Here is a 21031-nt window from a genome sequence, read left to right on the forward strand (position 1 = left end):
TGCATTGAATACTGATGCTAAGTAATCCGCCTGTTCTAATTTTATAATGGGCGGACTACTTAGCAGTGCCGTTCAATGCAGTGAGTGGCAGCTTCCAGCACTCAAAGGAGAAGGTAAGTATAATAATTACATGCGTAGACTCGGGTCACCTAGTTTTAGCCTATAAGCTTAGCTCATAGGCTAAAAGTAGGTGATAGTCTCCTTAAGTGAAAAATGTTAGAATACTATTCATATGTGGGCGCTCCTTCCCATCTATGACCAGTGTGTGGTGCTGTACTCGGCTCTTCAAAAAATACCTAATGTATATATTTTATTTTTCTGCAGGCTGACAGAAGAGGCAAAAAGTTTTAATAAGGCTGGAAATAAGCGTCAGGTCAGTCTCCATATGTCTCTCATTTTGTTTTGTCTTCCTTCACCCGGGTACCGAAATTCAGGTTGTGAAGACAAACAACTAAAGGTTGAATATAACTTTGGTGCGTACATGCATTGGGGGATCTTCCATCCGTTTACTTCATTGTTGTGGATAAAGTGTCATTGAAGTTTTCAGAAGTTTTTGGATGCTTTTCCAACAAATGTTTTTTTTTTTCCATTCTCTACAGTTCTGCTACCTACAATCAGGCAGTTAAGTTAATATTCTAAAGTAGGGTGCAAACTGAATGTTCTGCAGTTGGTATTCACCTTGAAGAGGTTCTCCAGGACTCTTGATATTGATGGCCTGTTCTCAGGATAGGTCATCTATATCGGATCAGCGGAGATCTGAATCTCAGGACACCCACCAATTGGCTGATTGAAAAGGTTGTGGCACTGCAGCAGATGCTGTGCCTTTTTAAAGGGTTTTTTTTAAGGCAACGCCTGCTGTCAGTGCCAGGATACACCAGGGTCGGAGTGGAAGCCACTGCTTCGACCGCTTTGCCGTGGCCATAACTTGTCATTGCAGACTCTGCTCCCATTGATTTTAAAGAGCACTGCATCTGCAATTACGAGCGCCGGCCACTACACAGGGGTCAGAGCAGCGGCTTCCGCTCCAACCCCAATATGTCCAGGCTCTAACAGTAGGTGCTGCCTGAAAAACCCCTTTAATTGTTTACCAGGAATAGCTGTGTACATTTTACAGCAGCTGTGCCTGGTATTGCAACATGAATAGGACTGGGCTGAGAAAAGCCACAGTACCAGGCACAGCCACTGTAAAATGTACAGTGCTGTGTCTGGTAAATGATAAAGGGGTTACAATACTCTGGACCCTTCAGTCAGCTGATCGGTGGGAGTATTGATAGTGTATGGATAGTGTGTAGTGTATTCCAAGGATAGGTCATCAATATCAAAGTCCTTTAACTTGAATTTCCATCTCTTTTATAATCATGTTGTCTTTTTATATTGCTCCTTGGCCATTCAACTAAATAAGATGCTTGATATGGGATTTGGAGGTTCAATCACTAAGGCCTGATATATTCTGCATGGGCTGATATATCGTTCAGAATGCCGCAATCAGCGGGAATCTGAAGATTAAAGTTCAATGTAAATGCGGACACCGATTAAACCACAAACTGTTTGTTGTTCAGTTTATGCTGCATACAAACTGAACAATGGGTCGCCCGTGTAAACAGGCAGTCGTTCATCTATGACTGATTGCCTGTTTGCTGTAAAATGGAGTAAAAACACAGGAACGACCATCTCTGGGACGACCTGTTGGGCAACAGCGCCCGACAGATCATCCCATGTAAAAGCACTCTTAGGGCTTATGTCAACGACCGTATGCTTAAAACACTGCGGGTGTCCTGCAACGTTTTACCCTGTCTATATGATGCCAGATACTGCGTATGGAACTGAGTATACTGTGCATCATCCCGTATCTTACCCACACGGTCGCCCCAAGTGTGACTCTGTCCCCTTTTTTTTTTTTTTTAATTCCCCACTCTATTTCATAGCGGGGTTGCATCTGTATCATTACCCATACGCAATGTATTACATATGGACAGCATTGCATATGCTGCCCATAGAACATAAAAAGGCTTACGCTGCGTGGCACATTGAGAAATGGAGCATGCTGCGATCTATCTCTCGTGCATATCTACACGCAGTGTTTACACACTAATGTGAATTAATCAATGAAAGTCCATTTACTTTCCCTGACTCCATTCACCGAATGTCAGGCGGACGTACATTGCGTGCGTAATACGTGATAAACATACGGTCGTGTGCCTGAGCCCTTGGAGGGTGCAGGACCAGCTTGTTTTTCTGGTGAAAAGACTCTTTAGTAGAAGATGGAATCTCAATGACTTGTATTTGCTGGTAAAATGTACATTATTCAGTTCTGTCCGTACTCAATATATACTTTAATACCTTTAACTTTCCTCTGTTCGTTAGGCACTGCGATGCTTGCGCCGTAGGAGGCTGTCAGAAAAACGAATATCAGCACTGCAGAGCAAGTTGGACACAGTACAGAGTATCCTGGAGAGAATATCGATGGCTGAGACCGACCGCAAGGTTAATTTTGACAATATATTGAATAATATGGGACTGGGCACCACAAGTATATAAAACATCACGAACTGGAGTAATACATGTAACATTGAGGAGGTTGATGTGAGCGCCATAGCCCCTTCAATCAGCTGATTGTGGGGGTCTTGAGCAGCTGACCCCTACGATCAGGTATCTGTCCTGAGGACAGGCCATGAATTTTTAAAGGCTGGACAAATCCTTTAATAAACACCATTTAAAGGGGATTTCAAGCTATGTGTAGTTGAAATGCAGGCGTCTGAGGTTCATAACCCCCGGTGATTGGCTGTGATTGTACCCATTGTCGGCTTTTGCCTCTGTCTGCAAAGACAACTCCATCCACAATGCATAGGCCTGTGTTGCTATTTACATGCGTAACTTCCATTAAATTCAGTGGCAGCTGTACCTGCAATTACCAACCCGGCTGCTGCAATGTGGATGTGGTTGTCGGCTTCTGGCTCCCACAGCTCTGACAGCAGACACGATAACAGCCATGTACTGGAGGTCCTGAGTGGCGGGCCCATTAGCTATTGATGACCTATCCTAAAGACGTCGGTTTTACCTCCTCTAGATTCTGACATTACCCCGTGAAAGGCGACTTCATCACTAAACACTAAAGATTCCATGAAACCATCACTTTCCATTAGAGTCTGCTGACTTTCATGGAAAGAACGTCTCCTTGCTTTGTGGTTTTAGGGCCGGTAACAACTGCAATCGTTGGGGATAACATGACAAACCTTTGCGCAGAATCTCCCACACAGTCGGCTGCGGGACGTACAACTCTCTGCTTGCTCTGACGGTGGATTTCTGAGGACTTTGTATGAATCTTGCATGACGCTGTTTCCACGCTTAAGCCCCCTGTCCACGGGCGTTGCTGGATCCCGCGGCGAAGCTTCGCCGCGGGAGCCGCCACCCAGGAGCAGGAGCTGCTGCTGAATCTCCGCCGGTCAGCCCTATCTGATAGATGGGCTGCCCACGGAGAATCGGGGCAATTCGCAGCATGCTGCGAATTGCCTCTCGCGAGCAGAGAATCGCAATGATTCTCCGCTCGTGGACAGGTACCGGTGCTTTCCATAGAAAGCTTGGAAAGCTTCAGAGGGCGCGATTAGCCGGCGGTTTACCGCCGGTGAAATCACGCCCTTGGACAGGCACCCTTACCGGTGGATGGCCGGGTGATTTTCGCTTACAGATACAACCTTTTGCTCTTTAAATTGGAGTATCGCTTATGAATTGTGCGCCGCTGGGTGAGTCTACACCCAACTTTGTTTAAAAATGACATTGTGCGCTAATAACAGACCGGTAGACGTGAACATCAAGGACACAGAACGCTCTTTCTTCGTTGGCAGCCATTTTGTCTAATATTTCCTTAATGATGACTACAGCAGAATAACACTTCTTGGGCATCATTTAGCAAAACTATCTAACAATAAGATGTCCTTGTTGCCACAGCGACCAATCACAGCGCAGCTTTCATGTTACCTCGGCAGCTTGAGAAATTAAAGCTGCGCTGTGATTGGTTGGTATGGGTAACAAGGACAGCCTTATAGTAGACAGTCTTGCTAAATAAGTTTTGAGGGGTTCCAATTGGGATATATTCTCAATTATGCATTTTTATTCACGTATAAAATGTTTGAGTGCTTTTATCATGTGGTTTTGTTTGTACCTCATTCTTGTAATTGGCGGCGGTCCCACCAGTAGGAGCCCCACCAATCAGATAGCTATCTCCTGTTCTGTGGATAGGAGATCATTCTCAGACCTATCTCAACCCCTTTAATCCAGTGTCTCGTCCAACATTGAGACTTCCCTGCATAGCTCCCATGTTAGACAAGGGCCGACAGGTTTCTAACACCATGCAGGAGAAAGGCACTTCACCGGCCCTTCACCTCTTCTTCTCATAGTGTAATCTACTAATAAAATATATATAATATGTGATATATCTCGCATTTAATTTTCAAAAGATTTGCTAATAAAATCATGACGAATTTTCCACCCACAATAAATCAGACCCGGGTGCGTGCGGGTGACAGGGAAATTGAATTGGAAAGCGTCAACATTTCAGGTTGGGTTTTTTTTCTGTTTCTTTTGGAAATCTAACTACTGTATATACTCGAGTACAAGCCTAGTTTTTCAGCACACTTTTTTTGTGCTGAAAAAGCCCCCCTCGGCTTATACTCGAGTCAGGGAAGGCTTAAAAAAACCCCTCCATACTCACCTCCCAGCCGATGTCTGTGTCTCCGGCGGCAGTGCGTCAGGCTGCTTGAATTCTCTCCACTGCCATCCCCCGCCGTCCTCTTTGCTTCGCTCTGTCATCCGCCGCCGTCAGCACTGTGTAAGTAAGAGCTGTGATTGGATTGAGCTTCAGCCAATCACAGCCGGTGCTCGATCATTCACAGTCAATCAAGCTGCTTTAGAATTCTCCCCGCTGTCATCTCCCTGCTTGGCTTTCAAATCCCCTACCGCCAGTGCTCTGTAAGTAAGCACTGTGATTGGATCTAACGCCAGCTGTGATTGGCTGGCGCTCAATCCAATCACGGCACTTTCTTACACAGCACTGACAGAGCCAAGCAAAGAGGACAGTGGGGAGAATTCAAGCAGCTTGTCGCACAGACACCGGCTAGCTCGGCTTATACTTGAGTCAATAGGTTTTCCCAGTTTTTCTGTGGTGAAATTTATTGTCTCGGCTTATACTCGGGTCGGCTAATACTCAAGTATATGCGGTAAATTGACAACTGGGTTTAATATAATAGACTGGGGCAGTTCAGAAGTAGGTGGATTAGTGTTGGTTTCCATAAACTTTTGTGAAGAGGGTATACCCTTACCTAGTCTGATACTGTCGGCACTGATTGGACATTGCCAGTGCTTAGTTGGACCCCAGGAGGAACGCTACTACCCTGTTACAATAAGAACCGCAGTGAAAACAGTTACCTGACCAGATGGCAGTAAGATAGATCACAAATCCACCACTGCCACCAGATCACTTATCTCTGAGCGACTTATATGGTTTTGCATAAATATGCTACCATCTGGACGTCTCATACGGAAGTGCTGATGTGGTAGAATTATTTTAGGGATTAGGTTTTTAGAATGAAATATTTGTTTCAAACAGGAAAATATTCCTATTGGGTGGGTTCAACGCGTTTCTCTACCGATCCGGTAGTTCCTCAGGAACCGTTATCCCTCTGCACTAGTATCTCAATACTTTATTCTAGTGCTAACAATATGTGATGGTTTAGCAATTTTCCACTTAGATCTCAAACATTTCCCATATGCCAATACAGACAGCTGGGATAAGGGGAAGTTAGTATTGGTATCGACAACTGCAAATAGCCAGATGGAGCCAAACTTAGAGGATAATTACTTGCCAGACTAATAATACTGGATCAGGTAATCAATGACTGGCAAATTTGCCACCATGCCTCTCTGTGTTTCATTGGCAGAATGATACATTAGCCAACTAAAACTGCCGCTGAGCAACTAAATAGTGCTAAATTAGTGAGATAGCATTAGCTCAATCGCTTGTCAGTGAAACCACTGATAATATTTAAGCTCCCTAGGATCCCCTTGGTAAGTTCATTCCCCTGCCTGTCTATAGTAGTAGCTCAAAGAAATAAAAGATAAACAATAAATCAAAGATGAAGAAAATGGCCCCTAACCCAGGTGGTAGGTTAGAGGCATCAATGAGTATGCACTCTTAGCCCAACTTATATAGGGTAGGGAGTACTGCCCAGGAAGGTGGGTTTAGCTCCTGTGTCCAATCAGATCATAGGAGGTGTGGAAGGGACCACACCAATAAGCATTATACCCTTTTTGCTATCCATTTACCGTCGTTGCATCTCCTCAGCTCGGTTGTCCACTTCATGTAAACAAAATATCAGCCTAGCAATCGTTACCATCTACCTTCCCGATCGCTCATGTCGATGGAAGGTTAGATCGTTGCGGAAACCACCCATCTGTATTCATTGGTATGACATGGTGTAAACCAGCCAGGACTCTGCCACTGCCTTTAGTATAACCGACTGGGGCAGGTCAGAGCCAGGAGTAGATGGATTTGTGTCGATTTCAATACACCTCTGATATTTCTCTACCTTCTTAGTAAGCGATGTAATTATTTCTTCCCCTTAGGTGGTCTCTGCCTACCAGATAGGAGTCTCCACTCTACGTTCAGCACTGAAGGACGTCAGCCTGGAGAAGACGGAAAGCTTAGTAGATCAGATACAAGAGGTGATAGGAATGCATCACATGTGCTCTTTGTATAAAGTAACCGTGCCCAGCCGTGTGGCCTGAAGGTCCTTTTACATATAGTGATAAGCTGTGTTGGACACGCGACGATCATTGCGATTGGTGCTGGTTTGCATTGACTTTACACAGGCTGATTCAATATAGTGCAGAAACAATGGACTAGCGCCTATATTTTCACCTTGTGGTTTGTGTAGCCCGTGGCTGCACGCCATACTTTACGGGGTACTTGCTCTATTTACTGTGCTTTTAATATGCAGCACAGTGTATGATCATAGTCCTCTCGGGCTTTGCTATCATTTTAGTAGCAGACACTTAGCTTAAAAATTGAAAAACTCTGGTCTAAAGAAAGCCATGGCTTCTGACATAATAAAGGGATCCATCCCCAAAAAGGGTGGGGATCACTGCTGCTTGGGGTGGAGGGGTTAACTTTTTCCATTTTCAATTATTTTGGATTATATGAGGATTTTTATTTTTCTTTTAGTTCTGCGACCTACAGGATGACATCAACCAGACCATATCAGGAGTAGGAACCAGCGATCTTGGTAAGTAAGGTTCATCTCTTGCCGAATTGTACTATGTTGACAAAAGTATTGGACACACACAGAAGGTGATGAAATTCTATTTTATGCACATTGTACCGCCTTCAGCCTCAATGACTGCAGTAACCCTCCTAAGCAGGATTTCCACCAAATTCCCATTGATGTGTGGAGGGATTTGCCTCCATTCCTTGAGGAGAGCTTCAGATACTGATGTGGGGGATGATGGGCGTGCACGGATACGACATTCTAGTTAGTCTCATAGATGCTTGATGGGATTGAGATCCAGACATTGGATGAGCCAATTGAGCTTGCAGGCGCTCTGCTCCCCAAACCAAGCCTCAACACTGCGTGGTGTATGACCTGGTGCTCAGTCATGTTGGTGGAGACACGGAGCTGTACCAATGGCCCTAGTCCTGCCCAGCAAAAACACCACCACCACCATAACAGACCTTCCTCCAAACTTCACTGTTGGGACGATGCCGTTGCATAGAAACCGCTCTTCAAGCAACCACCACAGCCAAGTGCGGCCATCTAATCAGAAGATGGTGTACTGTGATCCAACTATCCACAACACTCGCTTCCTCTCATTTACAGTCCAAGAACGACGCTCCAAGCGCCATCACAGCCGCTTGTCCATAAAAACCCTTTGCATACAGTGCCCTATGGATGGCTGTGGTGCTAATGGGTGTTCTAATGGCCTGAAGACTTCCTGAGTGAGTGTTTCGGTAGACAATGATGCCTTCACAGCTTATACAAAGCTTCATTGTCCACATTCTGTCACTTTTCCAGGCCTCCCTCAATGTGGTTTCATTGCACACACCAGATGATTTTCATTTCTGAATAACATTACCAGAAGCGCTGCCATGTCTCGAACTGATTGGTTGTTCAGGCAACATCCCACCACCATACCCCATTGTCATCTCTACATCTCGTGACATTTTAATGGTTTCTGTACTGGGATTTGCCTGTGTGATCCTCTCCTTTATACCTAATGCTCACACTCCGATATGCATATCCCCTTCGTCTGACAGCACAAGATTGGTGGGGGTCCCAATACTTTTGTCAATATATTGTAACTTGGCATTGTGAATAGTCTTTGGTATTTTAGACAGTGTCTGTTTCTTCCTGCTCTGAGATAAAAAGGAATTCACTTGTAGATACATATGGCATCTCGGTTCAGATAGACATACTGTAAAATTATCATCAGTGGAATTAAAGGGTTTTACTGGGATTATACTATCAATGACCAATCCTCAGGGTAGGTCACCAATAATTTATTGACTGGTCTGCCGCTCTGGAGCTCCACCAATCAGCTGATTGCAGAGGCGATGTTGCTCATTGAGCGTTGTGCCTTCTTCTCAGGCCTGTGATGACATATTCATCAGTCACATGGCCTGAGAGCAGCTCCGTTCCACTCAAATAAATGGGATTGAGCTGCTATACCAGGCACGACCACTGTACAATTTACAGTACTGTGCTTAATTAAAAAAATTGCTAACAACCACTTGTCCGTCAGTCCGTGTGCGTTACATGCAGAGCCTGACAGCACCTGTAATGATGTCACCATCATGTAATCAGTTACCATCTCTTACCTCCATCCCCTGATCACAAGACACTGACATCATCACAGGTCCTTCATCCTCCTTGTGCACTGAATGAGGAATTGTGAGGACTACATCCCCCACAAACCCCATGGCCTCAGTTACTATGGATACAGCAGTACTCCGTCTGGATGTTCGTAAATTATATGCAGCTTATATGCGAAACAATGTAGCAGAGCTGTGTGTGTGTGTGTGTGTGACATGCATGTAGCAGAGCCGTGTGGCGCATTGCACCACCAGAGACCCTGGTACTATAATTTCCTAATAATTACTAGTATGGACTGAATGTACAGCAGTGCTCACCAAAGCACGACTGTCACTTGAGTCATCTAATCGGTGGGGATTCTGAGCGGCAGACCCCTGCGATCAACTGTTGATGGCCTCTCATCATTAGTTTTGTCTTGGGAAATCCCTTTAATACCACATCGAAGATTTTTTTTTGGAAAGTCTTAAGTTCTGTTCATATCATGTTTTAGTTTTTACATTCATCGCATACATCGGGAAAATCTCTTGCTTTATACACCGTGTAATGGCCAAGTGTATACCACACAGCTGCATGCGTTGCCTATGGGTCACCGTGGAAGAAAAAAATGTATACCACACGGATTTGTGTTGGATCACACGCCGGCTGGTGACGGGTTCATGCAGCTTTATTCATATTCTGCTTTCCAACACATGGGGCTGGTTCTCTGGACAAAATGGGCACCATGTACCGTTTGTATCCCTCCGCCCGTCCAGATTGTAAGCGCCTATGGAAAACAACCCGCGTTGCTTTACTTTCATTGTTTGTTCAGTTGTTGTAATTGGCAGCGTCTACAGGCACTTCCTTTACATCCCCAAAAAAGTAAACTTATATATAGCTCAGACTGTTGGATACCAAAAGGATACTCTTGGTATCTGGTAGGCCCGTAGGCATCATATGAGTTCACACTGCTGTAAAAAGTTGGCATCCTTTTTTTGGTGGCTTCAAAATCCATGTTAAGTGTGGTTCTTGGTGATTACCTGCATTACAGATGCTGCTATTGCTTCAGTTTTGCTGCCATGGACCCAGATCATCTTGTCTCTTGGGCTCATTTGATCTTAAGAAGGCCATATTTAGGTATTATACAGATCACACTAGGCCCCATGGGTGCTTGTAGTACCAAACCAGGCCACTGCAATATGGACAGTGCTATCTGCTTCCAGCACAGTGGGATGGGGATCAGCTGATTGGCAGGGATCCGGACCAGCAGCCCCCTGCCAATACCACTATTAACCCCTTCCCGCTCCAGGGCGTAGGTTTACGTCCTGGAAGCGGGGTACTTCCCGCAACAGGGCGTAAATTTATGTCCTGGGGATAGCGCAGGATCATATGTGATCTCGCACGATCCCGCAGCGGGAGCCGGCTGTCAGTCATAGCTGGCATACCGCTGCAACAAGTAGATCTAAGTAGATCGCGGCAGTGAATTAGTTCACAGAGGGAGCGCGCTCCCTCTGTGTCTTCGTCCGCCTCCCACGATGTTATCGCAAGAGCCCGGCCTGTCGCCATGGCAACAGGACGCCAGACACTAGCGTCCTGTGTTGCCATTGCCTGAGATCGCTGTATAACCACGATCATCAATGCTGTGGTGAAAGTCCCCCAGAGGGACACCAATGTTGTAAAAAAAAAAAAATTAAAAAAATTAATAAAAAAATGTTAAAAGTTTAAAAAAAAAGCTTTTTTATGCTTTTTCTCAGATTTGCATAAAAAAAGGTAAAAAAAAATTAAAACCCCACATATTTGGTATTGTCGCGTCCGTAACGACGCGTACAATAAGCTGCACATGCTTTTGAGTGTGCACGGAAAAAAACATTTAAAAAAAGTTAAAAAAAACTGAGGCAAAATGCTAATTTTTAGCATTTTGCCTCACTAAAAACGCAATAAAAGTGATCAAAAAAGCCGTATGTACCCCAAAATGGTACCAATAAACACTACAGCTCTTCTCGCAAAAAATAAGCCCTCACAGAGCTCCGTGCATAAAAAAATAAAAAAGTTACAGGACTTTGAATGCAGCGATTTAGAAAAAAAAAAAATTCCAAAAAAAGGGTTTTTATTGCAGAAAAGTAGAAAAACCTAAAAAAAGTAAGAATTTTGGTATTGTTGTAACCGTACCGGCCCGCAGAAAAAATGGAATGTCTCATTTATGCTGCATGATTAACACTGTAAAAAAAAAAAATCTGACAGAATTGATGCGTTTTCTCTCCCTGTTATCATGAAAAAAAATAATAAAAGTTTTACAATATAGTCTATGTAACCAAAAATGGCGCAGATAAAAACTACAGTTGGCCACGCAAAAAACGCATCGACGGAAAAATAAAAAAGTTATTGCTTTTGATAAATTGAAAGGAAAATCTGCCAAAAATCCTTGCGTCCTTAAGCCCAAAATAGGCCCTGTCATTAAGGGGTTAAAGACCTGTTGATGGAAAACCTCTATCTGTCGTGACACCAAACAAATGCAGTTTTCTTCCAGGCGTTGCATTCAGAATTGTGGCATCTAATATATCATAACATTTGCTATTGATGAACTGTGGCCACTGATCGTGAGGTTTAATTGTATCTCTTGTTCAATCTTCCCTCATCCCAGATATGGACACAGATGAGTTGGAGAGAGAGCTGAATGAGATTCTTCAGACGGAAGAAGTGGACCTTCCAGAGGTTCCCACCGGGCCATTGATTACATCCCCACAGCGCCCCCCTGCTGGTCATCAGGTTAATAATACAGGTGAGCAAATGCTCCTATTTCTACTTAGCCGCTAAGGATATATGTCAAAACTGCACAAAATGATAAACTGAAGAGCAATGTGGCACCTCCTCCTCGCCTTCCCCTCTCTTACTGGAGCTGAGGTAGGTTCTCAATGCAGTAAACTAGCTGCAGGTACTAGATGACTGTAAGTGGGCTAAAGAATTTTTGCATAGTGAATGTGACAGCTTGGCCGTTTCCTACAATTCTATTCATTTCTGTGACATGACGAGGAACTCGTTCTTAGTAGCGGCGGATGTCCTAGAGGTTGGACACGATATGCCATGCTTTCATGGCCTGTCCACTAGAGGCACTGTTATACATTAAGCTCAATAATAAAACTGGGTGTAGTAAACTCCTTAGCTCACCCTAATGGTGACTGCAGATAAGCAGTTAAAGGGTTATTCTCATCTTAGGTTTTGTTCACATCACATTATAGCCATCTGTCAAACTTACACACTTTTTAATACAAAAAAAAGTATTGAAATATATAAACTTGACATACACTATCCTATCAAAAGTATTTGGTATCCTAAACCATAAGATGCAGACCCTTGTAGGAGTCAGCCATAGTTGGCGACAGGAACTGCACACTATTGGATATACAGCTTATGCCGCTGCATACATGCCGTCCATCTTTGGTGATGCAATGAGCGTAATCATTGGACAGGTGAGCAATGGAAGAACATTTGATAGAGTAACAAATCCTGCTACTCCATCTTCATATCAGATGGAGGTACCTGGGTGTGGAGGATGATAGGAAACACCTTCTGCCCAGGTGTGTTGTGCCAATAGTTAAGTACGGCGGAGGCTCTGTTATAGTCCTGGTGTGAGGGTATATATATATATTGCCATATGTGTTTTTTTTTATGCCTTTATACCTGTATGCAAGTTTTATTCAATTCCAAATGAAAAAAACTTATATGTCGCCTTACATCAGATACCCCAAGATGTTCTAGAAATTAAGAGAAAACCACCGAACCAGACACAAGGACGCATGTACTTGGCTGTTTTCCCAGAAGCCCAGAAACAAGATATCAAGATGTTCAAATGTACATAACTTTCACTGTCTTAGGCCAGAAATCCGGACTTCTTAGAATTGAGTGGGTGATTCTTTGTACTGGAGTTAATTGAATACGTGATTTTCTGTACGTAAGCCAGAGGCGCCAGTATCAAGATAATCACTGTTATATGATTTTCACTGTCTCAGTCCGCAAATCCGGACTTCCCATATATGGTTATGAGCCCATCACCCCCTAGTGGGGAGGGGACAAAGGGTATAAGATCTCATGTAATCTGTAATAAAGCACGTCGACGTCAGCCGAGAGCCATGTCCCGTGTGAGAAACTATACCAGACCTCTGTGTGGTGTCTATTCTTACGGCCGGCAGCGGGGCAAGTGGGGTGGGCCCGATTGGTGCTGTACTTAGAATTTTAACCCTCATACTGGGATGTGTTACGTGGCACGGTCTCAGTCCGTTGGTTGTAGTGGAAAGAACCATGAACACAGAGGTGACCCTGATATTCTAGACAATAATGTGCTGCTGACAATGTGGTAATACTCTGGGAATGGTCGGCCATACTTCCAACAAGACAGCGTGCCATGTCACACATCCAACGCTGTTTTACGTTGGTTTGAGGATACGGATGTCCCACGGTTGGACCGGCCTGCAGAGTCCCGACCTGAACCCTACTGAACATCTATGGGGTGAACTGGAACGTTGGGTCCAGAAATATAAACAGTGTCCACTTTTTGCGGGAGAACTCGACAGACGTTTGCGGGATGAATGGAGGGAAATACCAGCTGAAGTGTATCAGACATTAGTAGGAAATATATCAGAGTATCGGATGTCATTAGGGCCAAAGGAGCCCCACTAAGTATTAACATATAGAAATAAATACTTTAGATTTTTCCTCAGGGGTCCAATCACTTTTGGTAGGATAGTATATAAATGAAGAACTATTGTTGGGGCGCTGTTACAGATTCTGCATTTGGGCCCAGAAGCTACAAGTTACACCTCTGCATAGACTTTACAGTAAACATTTTTTTTCTCTAATGTAAAAACTGCTACACATGAATCTAGGCGTATGGCTATATGTTTAATGTATGTGCTAAAAAAACAAATATATGGTTAAAATTGCATTTGTTTCTATACATTTTTGCCTATACGTTTAACATGTATACTAAGATGTACATTAAAAGCATGAAGTGAGACCAGCTCCTCAGACATTTATGGCGTAGTCACAGGATAGGCCATACATGTCTGACAGATGTGGTCCCATCTCTGGAACCTGCAACCATCTTGACAATGGAGTCCCCAGACTGTCACACCTGGGGAGGTGGCTTATGGCCGCTCCATCCAGGCTGCAACTGAATGCAAAGGTCTTGGAAACAGCCAAGCCCGGCGTGTTACACTATTTCCATAACAATGTAGAGGATTTGGGGCTTTCCATCAGAAAATGGTTCTAATAGTCTGGTCCCATCATCCCGTAATGATGTTGTGATGATCTACTCCATTGGACGTAGGGCTGACATACTCTGCACTGTCTCCTAAAGCACTTTCCTGCAATCTTCTGTCTTTCTAGCTATGGACATGAGTGGGATTCTGTCTGCCCTCCCAGATGTCCCTAGTGGTCCCGTCCCTGCTCCCCCTGCAATGGGACAGAGTAATCAAGGTGAGGTTTTGCATAGACTAAACTGTAACTAAACGTACTACATCTATATGAGAGCTTATTCACCTGGGTGACAATCTCCATGTGATGCGAGACCTCAGTGGGTGTCCCCATAATCCATTCCCATCCTTCTCTTGGCTTGGTGCATCTATCTACTCTTCTCTCTTAAACTGACAAACTTGGGATTTCTGTAAGAAAATGCCGGTCAGGTTCCGCCCTCAAGTTTAGTTTTGCAAGAAACACAGGTATAATACATGATGAGGCGGTCGGACGGCACACTTTTTTTTTTTTTTTTTCTGATTCTGGTCTGTGAAATTTGCTGCGATGGATAATTTGATGTCGGGTCAAAAGAATTTTACTGTAAAATAACAGGTAATTAGTAAATGACACACAAGTAAACTCATCGCTTGAACCGGGGTTGGCCCGGACTTTTACTTTTGATGACCTATTTTCAGGACTGTCAGCAGCCCGGTGAGGATCCTGAGTGGTGGAGTAGCACCAGTCACCGAGCTGCTGTCAGTATGGACAGTGCCTGGAAGTAGGTGGCAATGTTCGTATTGCTGCAAATTCAATGGCAGCAGTACCTGTAGTACCAAATCAGGTCGCTGCAATGTTGACGGCGCTATCTGCTTTCAGCGCTGTCCGGCCCAGCTGATTGGTGGAGATCCTGAGCGGCAGACCTCCAGCGGTCATCTATTCTGAGGATAGGTCATCAGTAGTGAAAGTACCGGACAGCCCTGTTAGGGGGATTGTGATTTCATTACAGCAGAATGTAAACATGGCTTCCAGACAATAGACTTACATAGTAACATAGTATGTAAGGCTGAATGAAGACAATGTCCATCTAGTTCAGCCTGTTTATCCTCCTATGTTGTTGATCCAGAGGAAGGCAAAAAACCCCAAGAGGCAGGAGCCAATTAGCCCATTTGGGGGAAAATTCCTTCCTGACTCCCTAATGGCAATCAGACTGTTCCCTGGATCAACCCCTAATAGTTCCTTCCTGCCTGTAAACCCGGATTAACAATTAACCTAAGATTTATATCCTGTAATATCCTTCCGCTCCAGAAAGACATCAAGTCCCCTTTTAAACTCCTCTAAGGATTTTGCCATCACCACGTCCTCAGGCAGAGAGTTCCACAGTCTAACTGCTCTTACAGTAAAGAATGCCCTTCTGTGTTGGTGATGAAACCTTTGTTCCTCTAGAGGTAGAGGATGCCCTCTCGTTACCGTCGCAGTCCTGGGTGTAAACAGATCGCGGGAGAGATCCATGTGTTGTCCCCTCATGTATTTATACATGGTTATTTGGTCGCCTCTTAACCTTCTTTTTTCTAGAGTAAATAGTCCCAATTTGGATAGCCTCTCTGGGTATTCCAGTCCCGTCATTCCATGTATTAGTTTAGTTGCCCTTCTTTGAACCCCCTCAAGCACTGTAACATCTTTCCTGAGCACCGGTGACTAGAACTGTACATAGTATTCCATGTTAGGCCTGACTAGTGCCTTATATAGTGGAAGGATAATGTTCTCGTCCTTCGCCCCTATGCCTCTTTTAATCTATCCCAAGACTTTATTTGCTTTTGCAGCAGCTGACTGGCATTGGTTACTCCAGTTTAGTCTACAATCCACTAGTACCCCCAGGTCTTTTTCCATATCACTTTTCCCTAGCAGTGCCCCATTAAGTGTATATTGGTAACATCCATTTTTGCTACCCATGTGCATAACCTTACATTTTTCAACATTGAACTTCATTTGCCATTTTTCTGCCCAAGCCCCCAGTTTATCTCGGTCCGTTTGTAGCTGTACATTGTCCCTTGGACAAGAAGATTAACCTGTCAGTCCCTATAGGTATTAGATTGTTGTGGACTCAAGCACGGATGGCGGTAGTGTTTGTGTAAGTGCTGCAACAGGCATCAGTATGTATTCTTCCTGCACTGCACTGTGATATACTGTACGTTGGCCCTGCATATACTATACATAGTTTAAATAGAGAGGAGGACAATGTTTGTTAATTTGTGTATTAATACAATTAAAATTTGCTTAAAATGTGTTCTTAACTCAATTAATGTTCTTACTGTGATTGTTCTCTTTTGCTCTCCAGCGGCTGCTCCACAAGCCCAACTTGCACTTCCTCAATGATCTTGGCATGACTTGTGACCGGTTTGAGGCTTTCTCATCAGAAGAGGCTCCTGTTTGTTTCTATTTCTCTTAGCAATACTACATCTAAGGGTGCTTTTCCTCTGCACTATCTGAGGGGCACAGATGCCCGACCGCTCGTCCCAGTGATAATTGTTTCTGCTCATTTACACAGCAATGATCATTGGTAGTGAATGGAGGCGGAGCGGGCCGGGGATCATTCCCACCTGCCGGCCTCTATTCACAGTAAGCAGGCAGTCGTTCGTAAGTAATACGGCCCGTTTACATGGAACGATGCGTCATTCTGTTTTCTGCATGCAGAAACTAAACAACGAACGAGTAGCCAACGAGTTCTCATTCGTTGTTCAGTTGCTGCATTTATTTACACTGAATGATAATCGTTTGGATCCAGCGAGAATCCGAACAATAATCGTTCCATGTGGAAGCACCTTAAAGTGCTACTCCAAGAAAAATTTTGTAATTGGTAATATGGATGACCTTGGCTCGTTTAATGTACCAAGGCGGTTGGTTCTTACACTTTCTTCCCACAAATTCAAGTTTCCACATGGTGCTGTACGCACTATAGGTAGAAATGACAGAAAATAACTGCTGTTGCATGTTGTTGGGATATGCAGGAGAAAGTGCCAAAGCAACGCCTCCTCTATGACATCACTTCCTGCTCTGCAGCTATTGGCTGGCGTTGCGCCTCACAGACTTCCTGCTCTGCAGCTAGTGGCTGACGTTGTGCCTCACAGACTTCCTGCTCTGCAGCTAGTGGCTGACGTTGTGCCTCACAGACTTCCTGCTCTGCAGCTATTGGCTGACGTTGTGCCTCACAGACTTCCTGCTCTGCAGCTATTGGCTGACGTTGCGCCTCACAGACTTCCTGCTCTGCAGCTATTGGCTGACGTTGCGCCTCACAGACTTCCTGCTCTGCAGCTAGTGGCTGACGTTGCGCCTCACAGACTTCCTGCTCTGCAGCTAGTGGCTGACGTTGCGCCTCACAGATTTCCAGCTCTTCCTGCACTGTATATAATAGCGGAAATACCAAATGCTCTTTCTTGTCAGACATTTACTCTTGCTTAGAAGGAGCAGCTGAAAGTCAGCAGTTTTCTCAGTATTAGGCCATATTCACATGGGGCTGATTGGCTGCAGATTCCGCACAGAGCATCTGTAACTTTTACAGTACCAGCAAAGTGCAGGAGATTTTTAAAATCTCATCCATGCAAAACCTGCACTAAAAACAAACATAAACTGATTTTTGGTACAGATTTTACATCTACAGCATGTCTGTTTTATCCTGCAGATTTCACCCATTGTAATGCTAAGAGTAAAAATCTGCGGTACATTGTCAGGGTTTCCACACCATCACGCACTGTGGATTTTCTGTGCATCTTTTGCAGGGTGATACATACACTAAGTGGCATTATGTGCAAAGTGAATACAGGGAGCGCACAGAGCAAAAACTCAGTTTAAAGGCCCATTTACACGTAATAATTCTCGCTCAAACGAACTAAAGTGCGCAATAATCGTTAAGTCTAAACGCACTTTTCTTTTGTCGCTCAGATTCAGCCAGCATGAATATCATCGCCTGCTCGCTCACTTGAAGGTCTGCCTATCTAAACATTTTGCACAAGCGCGAACAAATCAGCGGTGACGTCACTCACTTTTGCCCTCATTCGAACGACAATCTGCTTGTGTAAAAGGGCATAAGTGGTTGTGGAGCAGGAAGTGATGGCAGACAGAGGGCGCTATTCTCTCCTATAACTTCTGTGTGATTACAATGTTGTCCGGAGTTAAACTTATTTAGTTCAGTTTTATTACTTCTCCAATCATTCTGTCCTGTGGTGTATAAAGGGCTGGTAACCAGAGTATTCTTAGGTTATGGCCGGTTAACACTGCATGCTCGGAACTTGCATTAAAGGAGAACTCCATTCAAACCAGAACGTTATTGGACAGCCAGCAATAAAACTGGATGTAGATAATAAATCACTCCCAGCTGAAAGTTGTGACCCCTGCGCTGCTACCAGATATGTCTGGAAACAACAGTATATGATTGGCTTAAAAAATAAAGAAAATCCAAATGGACGCTCATCCATTCACTATTTAACTCCATGTCACCTAAACTAGAAGTACTATAACTTATTATATACTGCTTATAGTCCATTACAAGTTCCCTTTAAATCATAATGTTCTGGCTGTCTGCGGCCACCCCTATAGGGAGCTTATGAGTCAACAGTATACAGTGTTACTGAGTCCAGTGTATATAAACAGTACGTGATGAGCTCCCCCTAGTGGTGACTACAAGCAGGCAGAATTTTATCATTTAACTTATTTATATGGGATTGAGAGCTCTATAAAGATAGGTTAACAAATTAATTGGTGCTGAACTTTGTTGACTTTTTTTTTTTTTTTAAGTAAAGTGATGTTCAAGAGTAGACTTGCTTATAGAATGTAGTTTAAGATTTTCAGGTGCCTATAGAAAATGAAGTATCAGCAAAACCTACTATTTTCCAAACTTCATGCCTATCTCAAAAGCAGGGCCTCTGGTAAGTTTTAAAGCAGCCCTCGGTGCCTGGAGAAACAAACATGGCCGCACCACTTTTCTGACTACCTGATGCACACTGTGTATTAGTGGCCAGCACTGCTCCTGCAGGTAGCACTGGTTAATCAAAGCAGGTGTAGTGTCTTAGACTAATGATGCATATTATTGTACATCAGGTAGCCAGAGAAGCTGTGCGGCCATCTTTGTTTCTCCAGGCCCGGAGGGTCACTTTTAGGTTTGGGATGGAGTTCTCCTTTAAGTTGCTCTGACACCGCTATAAGACCAAGAACCGGTTCAGGTGCTGGACTGCCAAAATGGTTCTTATTTCCTCAGGTTTTGGGATGTCCAGAACAAGTTCGAGTCTTTCTGTATCTCTTTGACTTATTAGATGACCACTAATGAAGGAGGAAGAGGGTATATAAAAAAGCTGGTGCATCGGAAAAATGGAAGTTAGCCCTAGCAACTGATCAGATCACTTTTTAATGTTCCATCATACCCTGTAAAAAGTGAAAGCTGTAGACTGATGGGCGGCTGCTTGAGTTTTCCTTAACTCTACCGCGTATGTTTGCCCTTATACGTTCTATAATGTGTATGTTAAAACCTCCGCACGACTTCTGGAGGGATTTCTTTTAGATCTGACTGCAATTTTGCAATTAAAAATATCTTCAAAGGGTTTTATGAGATGAAGGATCTACTTGCACTCTTGTCCCTGATCTACCTCTGGTATTGATACAGTGCCATTAAAGTGATTGGTGCTGAGCTGTAATACCAGATGCCACTCATGAAGAAGTGTGGCGCTGTTTCTGGGGAAAACACTTTTTTCTTATCTTGTACTACGCTGTATCTTTGTAATATGGCGAATGTATTTGCGCACTATATTTAATTAAAGATATTTGTGATATCTGGTGTCATGGGGTATCTTCATAGTCACATGCTAGAAGTGAGATGGAAAAATAGAATTGTCCATTGTGGCAATCATATATGTGTAATTTTATATAATGTGCATAAGTTGATCAGACATGACTATAAAGGGGCTTTTCGAGACTACAATATTGATGACGTCTTTTCAGGACAAGTCACAAGGGGTTTACCAGAATTTCAAGTTATCCCCTATGGACAGGATACCGATAACGTGCTGGTGAGGGGGGGTCTGAGACTCCCGCTGATCTCAACAATGGGGGTCCCATATCTCCTGTCATCACTGCAGGGTTACTGCACCCCTTACAGTGAGGAGGAGGCTGAATGAAGCACCGTTCAGGCAAGCACACTAGCACTCCATTCACTTTCAATGGGACTGCCAAGATATGAGAGGCACCCGCCCTAGTATTTCCGTTAACCCCATTGAAATTTAAAGGAGTGCTGAGCATGCATATGCGGCCATCTCTCCAAAGGGACATCTCTTTGGGGAGGGTAGGGAAGGGGGAACAACCTCCATAGTGGAAGGAGAGCGGGACATCGGAGTCCCATACTTGAGATCGGCAGGGGTCTCAGCTGTGAGACCCTCTCTGATCAGAAATTATTCCCAATCCTGTACAAAGAGGATAACTCTTCTGATCACACATTGCAGATGTTGATCTGCAGCAGATTTTACCCTTTCCATTGAATTAAATTTGAAGGTGTGAAACCTGTGACAAAAACCTGCAGCAAATAACGACTTGTGAACACACCCTAATACATGTTTCCATACCTGACCCCCTCACCTGATTGCCCATCACATGCTGGAGGTCTCCTCTGTGCCAATTACCTGCTGTGCAGTCTCCTATTTGATGGACAGAAATGCCCAAGAAGGTTGGGAAGTATTGCGAAATGAGATTCTCAAAGCACAATCGATAACAATCCCTAAAAGAAGGAAGAATGGGAAGCATTTAAAGAGACCAGGATGGATGAACACAGAACTTGGACACATGTTAAAAAGGAAGAAAAATGTGTTTATCAAATGGAAAGAGGGGGGAATATCTAAAGAAGAACATAATGCAGTCTGCAGAAACTGTAGGGCAAGTGTCAGAAAAGCTAAAGCTGATAGTGAATTGATGCTTGCAACAGAGGCCAA

At 44.0% G+C, this 21031-nt stretch overlaps 1 protein-coding gene across 6 annotated transcripts in view; it reads left to right on the forward strand.

The window, feature by feature from the left end:
* The window catches only part of CHMP7 (charged multivesicular body protein 7), a 34555-nt gene extending 14673 nt beyond the window's left edge, over positions 1–19882 (forward strand). For 4 of the 6 annotated variants that reach the window (XM_066593437.1, XM_066593436.1, XM_066593435.1 and 1 more), the window contains exons 6-12: positions 325–373; positions 2365–2484; positions 6619–6717; positions 7217–7277; positions 11479–11616; positions 14220–14309; positions 16402–19882. In XM_066593437.1, coding sequence (XP_066449534.1) covers positions 325–373; positions 2365–2484; positions 6619–6717; positions 7217–7277; positions 11479–11616; positions 14220–14309; positions 16402–16439 — 595 coding nt within the window. In that variant the 3' untranslated portion in view covers positions 16440–19882. The other 2 variants (XM_066593433.1, XM_066593434.1) reach the window with 2 other exon arrangements.
* Positions 19883–21031: the final 1149 nt, after the last annotated feature.

The sequence above is a fragment of the Eleutherodactylus coqui genome, chromosome 2 (assembly GCF_035609145.1).
Source record: "Eleutherodactylus coqui strain aEleCoq1 chromosome 2, aEleCoq1.hap1, whole genome shotgun sequence".
In the NCBI taxonomy this organism is placed as follows: Eukaryota; Metazoa; Chordata; class Amphibia; order Anura; family Eleutherodactylidae; genus Eleutherodactylus; species Eleutherodactylus coqui.